A 16,542-nucleotide genomic window follows, 5' to 3' on the forward strand; every position below is an offset into this window, starting at 1 on the left:
CTTAGTCTCTAAAATTCGAGAAATAATAGCACACCCCTCAATGTGCTATGCCAAGACTGTGTTAGGAAATAAATGCTTGGCTTCTACAAGATAATGCACATGAAATACTAGCTCTCAGTAAGTGGTACTACCACCAGCCCTGAATCCCTGCTCTCTTCCAAATGCTTCTAATGGTAATCCTGCTAATCTGGCTTCTGTGCATCTCTAGCTGGGATTTCAAACACAAAGAAAGCCATGTGAGGAAGGATACAGTCTTGTAAAGAAAAAAGAATGTCACCTCAGTGCTGTGTTGGCATGAGGTTCTCTAACCTAAAATCAGAATAAATTCTCCTTATGGAAGAATCTCTATTCTTATACTTGGAAAAGGAGCAATCCACTCTGGATGTCAAGACAGCAGTGACATGAGGCCTTTCTTACTCAGAGAACAAGGCTGTCAACGTGGTTTGAACTTCTGTCTCAGACTAGTTTTCACCAATGGTGTCATCTTTTGAAGCTTGAACCCCACTTTCCTGGGCTACCATAGTTCATTCTAAGTTCTCAGTCTATCTTTGAGTTCTAGTCTGTTCAGTGAACTCTGGACTTATAAAATATGAATGTATTTTTTTTTCTTTTCTTCCCTTCTTACCTTTATCAGTTCATGGGTCATGAGTTACTCAAGAGTGGAGGGAGAATCCTTGCTGAAAATTTCATACACATAATCAAGCTGAGAAAAGAATTTGTCTTAAGCAGATCAATTTTTAGGCTCCAGATTAATGACATCTATTGGTCTGAGCAGTCAGTCACCTATTGGAACATTTGTGTTGTGAGGGGAAGGGGAAAAAGTAAAGAACTTAAAATTTAAAAAGTGAGGAAATGTAATGTTGCATCTAAAGACTGTGGGTGGGCTATAATTTTTAGCTCTCAAATAATTAAGAAAATATTTGATATAAAAGTACAGATGGAGACTGAAGATAAAGCTCAATGGGAGATCATTTGCCTGGCATGCACAAGGCCCTTAGTGGCGCCTCTAGTACCAAAGTGAAGGGGAAGTATAAAAAAAAAAACAAAAAACAAACCAACAAAAAAAACCCCAAAACAAACAGTAAAAAACCTAAATGTTTATGCAACATTTCCTATATTCAGATAAATTTTAAATATCCAAATCAAATAAATTGAAACCCAAAGAAGCACTGAATGGAAACTAGAAAATCAATGATTTTTTCTTGGAATGATTCTTTACATGTCTAACTCTTGGAGTGCTGAAATCTAATAAATGTGGAGAATTGAAAATATCTGAAGGTGGACTGTAGAGGATAGTTTGAATAGTGTCATTTCTTCAAGCTTTGTTATTATTATCATTTTATTATTGTTATGGCTATAGTTAAGTATTTACTGGTGATGTAACTCAAGGCATCTCTCATGACAGACCAACAGTCTACCACTGAGCTACATGCCCATGTTCTCAGTCTTAAAGACTATTTGTGGTTTTATTTGAAGTAACATGTTTGTTGGCTAGGTGGTTAGTTATTTTGTTTTTGGTTGTTGTTGCTTGTGTTTGTTGTTTTTGTTGTGTCTTGTTTTGACAATCTCTCTACATAGCACTGGCTGCATTGGAACTTACTACGTACACCAGGCTGACCTTGAACTCTCAGAGATACCCTGGGGTCCTTCTGCAGAGTGCTGGAATTAAAGGCCACCACGTTCAACAGGTTTTGGTTTTTCTGACAACATCTGCTCCATCGTTCAGTTGTGGTCTACAACCCAGGATCCTCCTACTTGACCTTCCTAAGTGTTGGGTTTACAAATATGGCACCACACCCTGTGCTATATTTAACATCACAAGTAAGTCTCCTGGTAGCTACAGTGTGATGCAATTCTGGTTAATGAGGTATTTCCAGTGACAACAGTTCATTTCACAAGGCTCCAGGAGGAAATGAGAAACTCAGATGAGGGAGATGAGAAAATATAGTTCTGCCCAACTTTTATCTATCCCCTTCCCTGCAAGTTTGCTCAGTTCTACACTCCTTACTCTTCTTGGTCTCCTTTCTGGTGGCTTAGAAGACAAGCTCCAGTCACCTGACATCAGGTGACCACTTCTTCTATAACTCAGTTCCATCTTTTAATTTTTAATTAATTTATTTTTGATTCAGGGTCTCAACTAGTAGCCCTACGTAGTTTAGAACTCATTAGACCAGGCTCACCAAGAACTCACAGAGATTTTCAGTATATGACTTATTAACAAAACACATTTTCAAACACTCATCATAAACAAAGATGTAGAGGAAAGAAAGGTCTGAGGTCATTCTAAAGTGGTGTTTACCTATATTGTCTCCATACCCACAGGTAGCTAACTGAACATTAGAAACAGCATATATTCTGGACTGAGATGCACAAGTACAAAATACATGTAACACAAAGATGTAATATAAGAGACAAAAATATAGACTATTACTCATTTTATATTCATTTCACATTGAAAGACAATATTTTGGATGTAGTGGATTTAAAATGGATTTCACCTGTTTCTTTTTTATATAAATACTGCTTTTAGATTTTAAAGTTACGTATGTTCTCACCTTACGTATCAATGGACAGATCTGTTCTAAAATTCTTAATTCATTTGTGCAGAGATTGCTTCAATAACTAAGTGGTTTTATTGTCCACTTTGTGGGATGTTCTTAAAGGAATCATATTTCATAGAGTATTATTGCCAACAACAATAAAGATGTTTCTAGGGTAAAAATATTGGGACATATTTGGAGAAAATTTAAAGATCAGAAAGAAAAACATGCTTTTTTTTTTTTACATAAGAAAATGGCTAGCTCCACAAATTTGCTTTAACACAATCTCAATAAAAATACCAAGAAGCTTTTCTCTGAGTGATGGGACACTAGACAATATCTTCAAATACATACGTAAATGTCAAAGGAAATGACAGTAGCTGGCTGTAGTGGCAAGGACATGAAATCCCAGCTACTGGAGGCTGAGGCAGGGAGGTCACAAGTTTCAGACCATACTGGGAGAGGATGAGACCTTTTCACAAAATAAAAAGTAGAAACAAGTGTGTCAGGGACACATTTCAGTGGTAGAACAACTGCTAGCACGTTCAGTCCCCTTAACAACGAATTAACTATTAAAATATAGAAGGAATGCCTTGAAAGAGTTTGAGAAGAGGTGTTGAAGATTTAACGTCAACTTAGTCTTCCAGGACAGCCATGACTATACAGAGAAATCCTATCTTGGAAATGGGGTGGGGGCTGGAGGCTGGGGTGGTCTGACAGCAACAAAAATAACAAAAAAGTTGTGAGAATTCGTTCTTATCTCCCATTTAAGTTATTATAAGCTATCAGTTAACCAAACAATATTTGAATCCTTGCTATGTATCAAGTACCCTCCACATTGAAGATAGCATTGAATTAGTCTAATTTACCTTTGAACAGAAACTACCAAAAAGACCAACAGAAAGAAACTTGAGGTTAAGGTTATTCAAGGAATTTAGTCTATGTCAAACATGAAATAAAAACTGGGAAGAATCGACAGAGTTCACAGGTGGTACTGAGGGCATGGAGTTGGGAAGATGGATCTATTTATTTTGCTTTGTACTAAAATAGCTATTTATTTTAACTGAGGACTCAAAACACTGTAAGAAAACGGGAGACTTCCTTTTCTGATCTCCTGGCTTTCCCAGGTTAAATACTTAGGACACTGAAATAATCACTGGATCCGCTAAGCAAATTTTTGTTTTAGGTCTCCAAAAGGCACGCTTCACATCACTCACTATAGGGAACACCAGAAATATGATCCAGGCTTCTATAAATCAGCAATCTCAATCTCCCTATCTAATAGAAAGACTGCCGGTGTGAAAGAATCCAACAGTGGGTGAAAACTAAAAGCTTTTATTAGAAACAGACCTTCAACAGAGCAAATTTATTAACATTTTGGACTGTTCAAAGCATTACCAATAAACGTCAGTATTTATGTGAAGTCTATCTTTAGTGATGACACACGTATAACGTAAGCGCCTCGGAAACCCGAGGCAATGTTAATCTACAACTATCCCGTATCAAAATAAGGCAAAACAAGTAAAATAATCGGTAATAGTAATGAACTTAAAAAAAAAAATGGCTGACCCAGGTTGTGACGCAGTTCAATCCACCACTCCATTGCTGTAGCAAACAAACCAAAAGTACCAGAAACAACCGTTTCAGTCCTCAGTCCAACTTATCTGAGCAGGCTAATCGTTCCGGCAGTTATCCCTCTTTTTATTAAGGAAGGCAAGTTAGCGCCAGCATCCTACCTCCTCCCATATTTCAGGGCTAACACCAACAGGATAAACCCAGAAGCCATCTACAAGTCCCGGATGCGTTTCTCCACGCAGGAAGCGCAAACTTCGGGATGGCGCCCAATCAATCCAAGGACTAAAGTCCTGGGCCGGAGTAAGCCAACCCACAATCTAGGCGGAACTTTCAAATCACATTGTAGTCCAATACGCACTAGCGCCAAGGATTGCTTTCTGTTGACAGCTGTGGGAGGGTGCACTCGCACATAGCACTTCCTGAGCCGCCCGGCACAAACAACTCTAGGTGGGATCGACAACCCCACCCATCCCGCCGAGCGCTGCCTGGGTTGAGTCCCACGCAACCTTGCTAAGTTATACAAATGTCACAGCTCTTAAGTGGGAGTGGTGGCTCTGAAAAGAGCCTTTTGGATTGTTAAGGAGACCGCCTACTTCTTCTTGGCTGCAACCTTCTTGGTCTTCGCAACCTTAGGCTTGGCAGCCTTCGGCTTTACGGCCTTAGAAGCGCTCTTGACCTTTTTGGCCTTGGTGACCTTCGCTTTCTTTGGGCTCTTGGCCACTTTCTTGGTCACGGCAGCCGCCGCCGGCTTCTTCGCCTTCTTCGGGGTCTTCTTGGCCGCTTTTTTGGGTGTGGCGGCACCGGTCGCCTTCTTGGGCTTCTTGGCTGCGCTCGCAGGCTTCTTAGCCTTGGCCGCGCCTGCCTTCTTGGTCTTGGGCTTAGCCTCACCGGAAGCTGCCTTCTTGTTGAGTTTGAAGGAGCCGGAGGCGCCGGTGCCCTTGGTCTGCACCAGAATGCCCTTGCTCACCAGGCTCTTCAGACCGAGCTTGATGCGGCTGTTGTTCTTCTCCACATCGTATCCCACGGCCGCCAGCGCCTTCTTGAGCGCGGCCAGGGACACGCCATTGCGCTCCTTGGAGGCGGCCACAGCCTTGGTGATCAGCTCGGACACCGGGGGGCCCGACGCCTTGCGGCGCACCCCCGAGGGTTTCTTGGCAGCCTTCTTCTTCGCAGGCGCCTTCTCCGCAGGGGGCGCGGCGGCGGGGGCAGCAGGAGCAGTCTCCGACATGATGAGTCTCTGAAAGTCAGGAACTAATGGCAAAACGCAGATGGAGTAGCGCGGGCCCGGCCGCTGTATATATAGAGCGCAGGCGCGCGCTGATTGGTGCTCCGGCGGCCTGCCTAGCTGGCAAGCTCTGAGCAGCCGCTCTGCGCCCAACTTGTGTTTGTTACACTTCACAAAAAGGAGAAAATATTAAAATATCTTGCACCAAATCTCTCGAGTTTGGTCGGTAAAGGATCCGAGAAGCCTCGGGCTTCAGAATATATGTTTATTTTTTCTTCATCCCTAAAGACAGCGCGCCTAGGAGTCCCTAATTCCCCCAACTCCAAAGGAAGTCCGGGGTAGATAGAGACCACTTTCTGTTTTTCTTCTAAATTACCTGGTCGCTCCTTTGCCCTTGAAAGTTCTTTTTCTCAGGGATTATAGAGCACATGCTTCTCTTAATTTAGGTACAAAAATGAAACAATTTCCGCCTAAATTTTCACGATTATTCTGTTTCTTCACAAAGGAAGTAACACAAGTCCTTGGTGACTTCTGAGTACAGACCCACCACAACCATGGGCTACGACTGGGATTTCCAGTATAAAACACTTGGGGCAAGTTAAAAGGGGGTTCATAGGCCTTGGGGGTGTACCATGTGGTGGGGGTCTTAGGATTTAAATAGCTGATTTAAAGACACTGACTTTAAAATGCGTTTCATTGGTGGGGGCGGGGCACCTTTTTCTCTTCTATGAAGGGAAACATTGGGCTGTATTTTTAAAGCTCCTGGTTCCCCTCTGAGTTTTGCAAGGTAGGGGTCTAACTCTGAAGAATAGACATAATAAGAAAAGAAAGAAACTCCAAAAGTCTGTATGAGCCCTCCTTTCCCCCAAATGGCAATTAGAGTCTATGAAAGATCTGTTTTTAAAGCAACAACACTGGCTTATTTTGCAACAGTGCAGGTACAAATTTCACCGCATGGAAATTCTAATCTAGAAAATAGTTTGACTTAGCACAGGAGAACCTTCTAAACTTGGAGACTATAAGGTGCAGATGTCAGTAAAGTCACTGGCTTTACTAAAGGTTACATTCGACATAGATTTGACCAAGCTAAATATTTGAAATAGGAAATGTAGCAAATTTTAACAATAAGATGAGACAAGGTAAGTACAAATTATCGAGCCATCTATAGTGGACAGCTCTATGTCACTTCTCAGTTCCTCTGAATATGGCATCTGTATTCGGGTCAACTTTGCTTTGTTAGCTTAAGGTTTTTCAGCTTCATATTTCAGCCTTTGGCTCCAATAACTACAACGTGATTTCATTGTTAGAGAAAATGCAAGATAAACTCTCTGCCAGTATAATTAATACATGAGGCAAAGGAAGTTCCCCTAATTTTTATCAGAAATCTCTGTTCAAGTATATGTCTACATAAAAACATGTGGTGAAGTTGTCAGCATTAACGTGTGGTAAAGTTACAAGTTTATACAAATTGAGTTCAGGGATGTTTGTGAAACAAAGCATGTTTTCTAAGACTGAGAATGGTCCTGTGGTTTCATGTAATAACATTAGTTTAGCACTTGCAAACAGCATCTCCTAGGCTTGTGTTCTCTGGGAATTAACAGCCTAATGGGATTAGGGATGGATGAATTGCTAGCAGTAGAACCACTTTAAGAGTTGCCTTCCTGTGTGGACTTTGAAATGAGAATTGCAAGGCATTATTGACAGTCCACAACGGAAGCACCTTCAACATACCAATATGCTGTAGTAAAAAAAATGAGAACATGTCACCTTGCTGTGATTACGTGGGAAACGCATGAATCCCTCCACATCTGATAGTTGTCCGTCTCCCCCAGGAAAACAGCTGTGTATGTTCTAGCTCTTCAATTTCCTCACTTTCCCGTCACTGTAAATTCTCGAATCATTTCTAAATCCTGGAATTTTTAATTTGAGTCTTATGATGCCAAATCAATCAAATCATAGCTTTTTAAATGCAATTAATTAATAAAGATTGCCTGGTATAGATGCAAATTAGTTGCTTGCAATAGAAAAAGATAACCATGAAAGTTATATTTGTATTATACAATAATAATAAATTATATCTCTAATTTTTCAGCATTCATTGAGCACTCTTTCGTTCTCCGAGTAAATACACACTTTATCTTCCTATATTCTTCTTTGAACTAAATTGTTATCCAGCTTGCTTACTCACTTATGAGTTCCATCATTCTTCGACATATATATGAACTTACCACATATAGTATTTATGTATGAGTCATATTTAATAGTTCAAAAATTATATGCTGATGTTTGATTAGTCAGACTGTCCTAAGGGCATCCAATCAGAATCTTCAGATGTCACCCTTTAAAATGAAAACTATAAAATGTGGAACTTTAAAGGAACCTGAGAGTTAATAAGTGTCCAATGGAGTCTGAAATTTTTAAAGTGAGTTGAATAAGATTGTGGGCAAGAAAACTTCTATTCATATGTGCTCCAAGCAAAAGGTTAGATTAAGGATATGACCTTTAGATGCAATATCACTGGATAGACACCAGTGAAATGAGAGCACTGATGAAACATTGTGATGATGTCATGTGGTCTCATATTTGTTTGTATGATGAAGATTGCAGGAAGATAAGGTTTTGTCATGCCATGTCTTCAGGCTGTGTTGCCATGGTGGGTGGAATTAAATATGTAGAGAATGTGCAGAAGAAGCTGGAGACAGAAAAGTTTAACAGCAAGATACACTCATAGGAGGGTGAGAGTGTTTAGGACAAGTTTAAGGGATGGGGCTTCCACCTTTTCTTTTCCATTTCCTCCCTCCAGCATATCAGAGTGGGGTTGGCTGGAGCAGCTTTTCAAGGTTAATATAGATTCCAACTTGGAGTAATTGAAACCTGTGTTTCCCTAACTCATCAAGGTATGATGCTAAAAGCCACAACCACATTATTAGCAATGCCTGCCTCAAAATGATGAATGATAACTGGTCCATTGTGAGACAGACAATGTTGGCAGCACAAATAAAAAAACACACAAGTGATGTCAGGGGGTTTATTGCCTTCTAGTCTGTTGTCTCACTTCAGTCTCACAAATAGTTTCTACAAATAATCTTAAGCAGTGGTTCTCTTATTTTCTCAGTCTCTCCAGGCAGATGTCCACCAGTACAAGATCAAGCCTTTGCTACAATGTTTCCCCCATTGATACCTGAGTTCATGAAGGGCCAAGATCTCTTGCACTTTTATGACCTAGTTCACCCTCAGATGCAATGAGGAACCCGACATACACCATAGCAGCATAAAGAAAGGACGTAAAGCAAATAGAGAATTACAAAAAGAGACACATTGTAAAACTGTCCCCGGACACTTTGGAATTGCCACCAGAGCCCTGGGATACAGCTCCCCCCCACACCCCCTACTTATTTTCAAACGACTTTAAAACAGTTTCAAAACACTAAACTCACCTTCCAAAGATATAAATTTGATAGTCTTGACAATATACACTTTTTATACCTCCTTAGTCTAACCTTACAATGAAGGCACAAAAGGAAGACATAAGCTAGATAATCACCTTGATCATCTTGCACATGGTTGTTTTGTAACTGCATATATATATATATGCAGTGAACATAAACAGCAATCGTCCAAGGCGAGGAGATTCTCAGCTCCTCTAAAGGCCAAGTGCCGGCTAGGACAGACACAGATAAGCATTTCAGGGCAAACACTCTTGATAGGAAAATAAAAGTCTGAAAGAAAAAGAACAGTCAGAGGTCAATGTATGGACCAAACCTTTTCCTTAAGTAATTACTAATGCAGCTGTGAAATTGTAAGATAAGAGAACTGCTTAAGCCGAGGGGATAGAGAGGCAGGAGGGTTAGAAATTCTATACAGAGTTCAAGGCCAACCTGAGCTGTGTGAAACCTGTCTCAAAAAGAAACAAACAAGGAGAATAGCTTAGAACAGGAATCCTCACGCTCTTAAATATCAAGCCCTTTCTACTCCAACAATCTAGTAAGCCCTCTGAAAATCTGTTAAGATACTAAAACTGTTGTATGGACCATTTTAGGTATTGAAGCTAGATATTAAATTAAGTAATCTGATAATTGATAACCATGATTTGTTTAATAATCGTTTAAGATATAAACTTAATTTAATGCGCTTATATGCTATTCATATGTAAGCTATATATTCTACACTACAAATTTCTATCTCATATAGAAAGAAACCACGTAACATCAGATGGGAAGTTCTTATGCTTTATCCCATTCAAAAGGTCATACCACATGGATCCAAAAGATGTAAGGTTGTGTGGGGGTGGAGATTACAATTTACTGGTGATGCCAGTGATGGAGAGACATAGCTTCGAAGCAAGCAGGCTTGGTTTTAATTCCACTTCCTCCATTCGTATGCTAGAGATGATGCCCAGATCCTAAGCACCAACTTACACTTGGAAGATCATGAGGATTAAGTAATGAGTGTTCCCCTTCAAGCTGTGGGGTGTGCTCACGTAGCCACTGCTCGTTAAACAGTTACTCCCACTAGACCCTTAAGGTGTGAGAACGCTCTGCTGTGGGCATGATTCTGAGAAAGGTTGTCCCTTCCTTGCTTAGAAGACAAGTCTGACAGATGGATGAGACTAGACAAAGTCCAACCAGCTGTTTCCTTCTTTCTGATTACTTGTATTTCTCAGGTTCGTCCCAAAGGCCCAAGAACCCAGGTGTTACTCTAAGAAGAGGAGATGGTGCTGAACCATCACAGATGGGAAAAAGTGGTGTGTGTGTGTGTGTATACGTGTGTGCACACATGCTCTCGAACACACGTGTGTGTTTGCACAAGAGTAAACAAATGTGGTTATGCATTGGAAGACCAGTAGATGAGTAAATAATGCAAGTCTATGATTCTCCACATAAGGGTCTGTCCCAACAGAACCAGAACCCCATTCCATGTCCACTTTACAAGCCTATGAAGACCCTCACACAATCACTCTGTCCCTGCCTTCTCCATTGCAGGCAGGTCATACCTTTGATGACAAGGGGGTATAACTGGTTAATTTATAAGAAAGACCATGATGTTTCACACCCTGCATGTACTCCCACATTAAGCTCAATCTGCTTGCATTAAACAGAACTTCTGATGTGACCAAACTCTTATCAAGTTAACTGACCTAAGATTTATATCAGTCAAATATATGAAGTATACTTTTCATGACTAATACAAATAGTTGTGTTTTCTGTATAATTTTACAAAACAAAGCAACATTGTATATTACTCAAGGGCCAGTCTACCCTGGCTCATAGATGGATTATCTGACTTAAATTCAGCTTTGCTGTTTTCCAGCTGCTTACCCTTGGATGAGTTAATTAACCCGCCCAAGCTTCAGTTTCATCATTTGAAAGATGCCAATAATAATAAACCACATGTTTTATAGGTTGTTATGGGATTTGTGAATCAATGCATACTTATGATGTATAACATATTTCAGATGAACATACAAAAAATAAAAATTAACTTACAATATTGTACATAAACACCTGCATACAAACTAGTGCCCACCCCTGAGTGTGCTGATGTGAGTGTCATTAAGACTCATAAACAGCTAAATGAGTACTAGTCAAAAGAGGCCTTTCCAGCACCATGATCATCCCAGCAAACAGCATCCTACCAAGTGCTATCACTACAATCCCAGCCTTAACTCTTCAGCAAAGGAAAAGGTGCCATATCTCTTTAATGCCAGCACTCAGGAAACAGAGACAGCCAGATCTCTGTGAGTTCTAGGCCAACATGCTCTACATAGAGAATCCAGGCCAGTCAATACATAAATGGAGATTTTCTCAAAACATAGATGATAGATAGATAGACAGATAGATAGATAGATAGATAGGAGTTAGTTCTAAGTGTGATTGCTCACATCTGTAATCCCAGTCTGTGGAGACTAAGGTAAGAGGATTCTCCAAAGTTGAAGAACAGTTTAGACTACATAATGAGATAGATCATCAGTCGAACCAAGCTTGAACAAGATAAGACTTTCAAATTTCTATATATAAATGACACAAAGCAAAAACACATCCCTACTAATTAGCTACTTACTACTCTATTTAGTTTTGGATAGTTTCACCCCTGCGAATACATACATGTAAGTGTGAAGTTTGTATCTTCTAGAAATCACAGCCATTTACAACATGTGATGCTGTTTGCCTTCATAGACACTAGATGGCAGTCCAAAACAAGAATGCTACCTTAGACGCCGTTCAAATTTCACTTGACCTAGATAAGCATTAATCTTTGGCTAGGTTCATATTTTTCTATCCCTTTCAGAAAATATTAACACCGTTTGTCAGATAATCATTATGACGAACTGGAAACTCATGATATGCAGTCTCTCCAGTGGCAGGAAACATGGGAAGAAGAAATTAAGTGAACTGGACTCTTTTATTTAAGTGACTAGAGAATCCATGTTGGCTCATTCTCTACAATGAGTACATCAGTAACCACAATGAGCCTAGAAACCGCGGGCCTTAGGGACTGACAGAGCAAGCCAGGCAGTCCATTCTCCTGTAGGAACTGGAGAATGGAGCTTTCCTCAAAAAAGATAAGCGATACTGCCTGTGAGAAAGAGCACACAGTGGAATGACCAGGAACAATGATCACTTTATACGGTGGCAGAGTTTAGTAATAGAGTCTTGATTTAAGTTATTAAATCAGTTCTTTGTTGTTGTTTTGAGAGTTGTTTGTTTTTTAAGTAAAATGGCCACAGTGAGTAGGCTCACAAGATTCTGCTCTGCAAAACAGGGGAAACAGAAAGAGCGGCAGTTGAAGGGATACACAAGGCAAAGCAGTCCCTCACTGCATGTCTAGTTGAAGTCTGAGAGCTAAAAGTCAACAATTGCAGCTCAATAGCAATATTTGCTGCGAAGGTTGCCTATGTAGAGACACTATTCCTTTTATAGCGAGTTGTTTCAAGTAAGCAATGAGCCATGTTCAAAGCTTGAATACATATGACCTTCCAATAGGCCTTGCCTGTTTATGAGCCTGAAACTCTCTTAGAAGCTAACAAAGAATATAAACTTTATTTATAGTTAAAAAAAAAAACTTGTGTAATCTTTGTACTCCAAGGTCTTACCTTATCAACTATAATCCCACCCAATATGTTGAATTATGTACACAAATCCGGAGTTGCCCTATGATCTCATTAAGTCCCTGAGCACCCACTTAACCACAGTCACTAAAGTCATATACGTGACCACTGTAAAGTCACTTCAGCACTACTGTGTTGAGAATCCTATATGTACAGTTGGTGTAACTATCTTCCTACATGTCTCTATCTGCTAACAGTACATAAACATGTGTTGAAATAATCTTTTAGTTAAATTTTAACTCTGCTTCCAATTTCTGTGGAAATTCCTTTTGGTGGTGCATCCTGGCTCCATCTCAGGAGTGTCTCTAAGAAGGATCTAGAACTACACCTCAGCCCTGACCCCCTACTGGTGATCATAGGGCAAGAGCAGATGTTGTCTTATAGTGAGAAAATTATAAGATTCATAATTAAGGTCTATGAATAATCGTGATAGTAAATGTCTCCATCATGGGTTCATAACTGTACAGTGGGCTCAAGATTAGCCCAGCACCTGATGGCAACACACATCCCCTGCCTGAGTCATATTCCCAACACTCAAGAAAAGCAGGCTGCACTAAAGCATTGACATATGAAAGTCCAGCTGAATGGGTACTCCATGTCTATTTTGTCATTGCTGAAAGAAACAACACAAATTATGTAAAACATGAGTGTAGGGGAGAGAAAACAAAAGAAAACATTCAAGCCAGGCATGATCCCTGTCAACCTCAGAACTCAGGAGTCCAGCTAAGAATACATTTTTTAAAACATATACAAAAACAAAACCCAATCCATCTCACATTGCTAACTAATAATTTTAAATAGTTTTAGACACTGAGTTGAACACTAAGGGTTTTGGTTGAAGTTGCCCAGGGGGAGGAGAGCTCCTGAAGAGAGCAACAGAGAACTGGTTCCCCCTGCAGCTTGCTTCTTTCCTCAGACTAGGCTTTTGCAATTGTGGGTGTTTGTACTGGCAGACCCTACATGAAATTCCAGGTTCAAGCGTCAGCTGGCTAATCATTCACTTGGACACTATTACTCAGCAGATTTAAAACCCTTCCACATAGAGAGAATGACAAGACTGACGACCTATAACTATGACAGGGTAAGAAGCTGAGGCTGAATCAAGAATTCCACTCTGAATATTTTGGTTTTTATTGTTTGTTTGTCTTTGAAACTGAGCCTTCTGTCAGAGAGAAAACTACAACAGCCATTACTTACTTACTTTTTTTCTTTCTTTCTTCCTTCCTTTCTTTCTTTGTGACATTCATTTTGTAGCTAAAGCTGGCCTAGAATTATTTAATTCATTCAGGATGGCATCAAAACTGTTTTTGGTCCTTCCGTGCTTTTATTGATATCAGCAATGGACAACAACACTGAGACCCAACAGCTAGATTATCAGGCAGACCCTCTAGGGCCATTGGCATCTCTAGCTCCAACCTAAGATCTTACCTACCTAGGCCATATTCCCAAATGGGCATGTCCCGTCTGTCCTGTTTATATGTGTGGATCAGTCTGTCTGGATGTCTCAGTTGATGCCTGCATGAGTCCCCAATCCTTGGTACATAGTAGAGATTGTTCAGAACACAATATGGTTTGCCTCGGTGGACCACTGGGGCCCCGTGTTGACCATAGGAGACAGGGCCAGAGGCTGATGGTGGCAGGGAGCCAGGCACAAAGTTCGTTCCAGGGCCACATGCTGGCATTGAGAAGTCCTTCATTGCATTGTATTTGAATTCATAGGGTGGAATGGACTTGCCTTGGATAAAGGCCTTGGATAAAGGGCTGGGGTGAGAACAAGGGAGGTGGTGACGGTTGAAGTGGGTAAGGAAAAGGCATGAGGGGAGGCAAATGGAAAGGGGGGAGCAGGGGCAAAAACAGCTTCTCTCTGAAGTCTGGGGGCTGCTTATGGCTTCCCTGGGAAAAAAAATCCATCTCTGGCCAGTCCTCAATCCATGGGTCTGGGAAACAGCCATGTTTGGGAAGCTTCACAGCCCAGGCACATGAGTCAGAAGTGTGAGAGGTAGCTGTGTGTATGCTGGTCTCAATGGACACTATCTTGGTGATGGTGATGTACAACACGGTAGAAGTGGAAGTGGAGATCTAGGACGTCAAAACAGTGGTTCCCAATTAGTGTAACACTGTAGAAGTTCACATCCTGTAGCAGAGAGACAGCCAGGGCCTGGAGCCTGGCAGAAAGAAACCCCCAATGACACGTTTCCCCAAAAGGCATTGCCAAGTTCCACACCAGCAGACAAGAGTCTGTCAAAACCTGGTTCATTCGTACAAACACTGGTTTCAAGTTCTCCCTGTACCTCTCCATTGAGCAGCGACCATGTCTGTGAAGATCACTAGCTCAGGGGCAGGTCCATATGACAGCTCCTCCAAGACGTCTTCAAGGTACTAAGAGTAAACACAGGTGAAGAAATAGAAGCGCACAAGGTGGTGGCCAGAACCAGAGCAGAACTGGCGGGCCTCTAGGTACTGTGTTCCATTGTGCAGCAATCCCAGCTGGCTCCCAATCACCCACCAGCTGATCCTGTTCAAAGCTCAGCTCTCCCCACCCACCCACACCCACCCCAATGGTCAGATCCAGGCCAGGTAGGTGGTCCTTGTCAGGCCAGGGTCAGCACCCACCCAATACTGGCACGGCTGCCAAGCTTCTCTCGCCTTGGCTTTTAACTGAGAAGCTGTGATGAGCTGTGTGTCTTTCTACGGCAGGAGCACCAGGTCCTTATACACAGCTCTTTGGGTGGAGTCCCCCAATATGACCACGAACTTGTTGTGTAGCAGCTGCTGAACTTCCGAGGCTTGGAAGTGGACCATGGTACTTCCCAGCAGGCAGTGCAGCATCTTGTTTTGTAGCCAAAGCCGGCCTAGAATTATTTCAGTCAGGATGGCTTCAAACTTCAGCTTCCCAAATATTGGGACTGCAGGTGTTAGCCGCCACATATGATTCAGAGTTCTTAAGAGGGAGGAGCCCCCCCTCCCAAGAACTTCATTTCAGAAGAATTATGTCGCTTCTTCAAACAGCTGTTATGTAAGACAGCTAACTTCCTGTATAGCACCTTGGGTTCCAGTACAAGACTGGTTATATTTTATGCCTGTTAGTTTAGAGTAGACACCAAAAGAGGAAATGGTTGTTTCGTGGAAAAGTCACTTTAACTGTGTCATAAGGGAGAGTGCAGAATTAACCTGGGAACACAAACACCTTCTGGAGCTAAATATGCTTATTCCTTTTTGTTATTTATTTTATCAAGATAACCACAATCTATGCCATCTATAAGAGAATACTGGATTATTTCCTGATGGAAAGCAGACAACCTCTTGTAAACAATACCATCAGCCAGTCCTGGGGACACAGGCCTGTCATCCCTGCTCTTCAAGACACTAAGGCAGTAGAGTTGCAATTTCAAAGCCTGTCTGGGTTACAGAACAAGTCCCAAGCCACCTGAGCAACTTAGCAAGACCCTTGTCAAAATAAAAATGAAGAAATGGTGTAGAGGAGCAGCTGAGTTCTTGTCTAGCACATTCACGGCCTCTGGATTAATCTCCAATTCTAGAAGAAGAAATAAGGATAAGTATTTGATAGGAGAAGTAGCAGTATATCAGGGTATTTAGTTGTAATGAGCCACAGTTGTCCTGAGTGGGGTACCAGGCACTGTGCTGATGGCTTCATATATTATTTTGAGAGATTAGGATTAGACAGATCCCCTGATACTTAGACAGACAAGGAGAGTGGTCATAGCTAGGTAATAAAGGTAGCAAATTTCTAAGGTGACAGCTTCTTCCTCACCCTCCTGACCTGAGACAAATGCATGGTAGCTAAAAACAATAGCTTGGCAGGCCTTTCTCTCTCTGGTAAGCCTTTGCTGATGGTTTGGCTCAACAACTTTCTGGCCCGATCAGGACATGTTACACAATAGTTGTAAGCAGATCAACCATCCTACCTTTCTTCAAGCTATCTCACCCTAAATTAGGAGAAAACTCCTCAAGGATGGGGGGAGGGAGGGAGGGAGGGAGGTAGGTAGGGAGAGAGAGAGAGAGAGAGAGAGAGAGAGAGAGAGAGTGTTGTTTTTTTTTTTTAAGTGAGACAGATTTGAAGAGAGTGGGAAAAC

General features: G+C 41.3%; 2 protein-coding genes and 1 pseudogene across 2 annotated transcripts in view; 1 reads left to right on the forward strand and 2 right to left on the reverse strand.

Moving 5' to 3' along the window:
- The window catches only part of LOC114628299 (histone H3), a 132,596-nt gene that overhangs the window by 2,804 nt on the left and 113,250 nt on the right, over nt 1-16,542 (forward strand). The gene's annotated exons all lie outside the window — the stretch shown is intronic.
- LOC114628291 (histone H1.2) lies at nt 3,860-5,379 on the reverse strand. Its single transcript, XM_028776259.1, has one exon. The coding sequence runs from the start codon at nt 5,341-5,343 to the stop codon at nt 4,705-4,707; it is 639 nt and encodes a 212-aa protein (XP_028632092.1). The 5' UTR covers nt 5,344-5,379; the 3' UTR covers nt 3,860-4,704.
- Nucleotides 12,983-15,250, reverse strand: LOC114628357 (annotated as a pseudogene).

This window comes from Grammomys surdaster, unplaced genomic scaffold, assembly GCF_004785775.1.
Source record: "Grammomys surdaster isolate TR1022 unplaced genomic scaffold, NIH_TR_1.0 267, whole genome shotgun sequence".
Lineage (NCBI taxonomy): Eukaryota > Metazoa > Chordata > Mammalia > Rodentia > Muridae > Grammomys > Grammomys surdaster.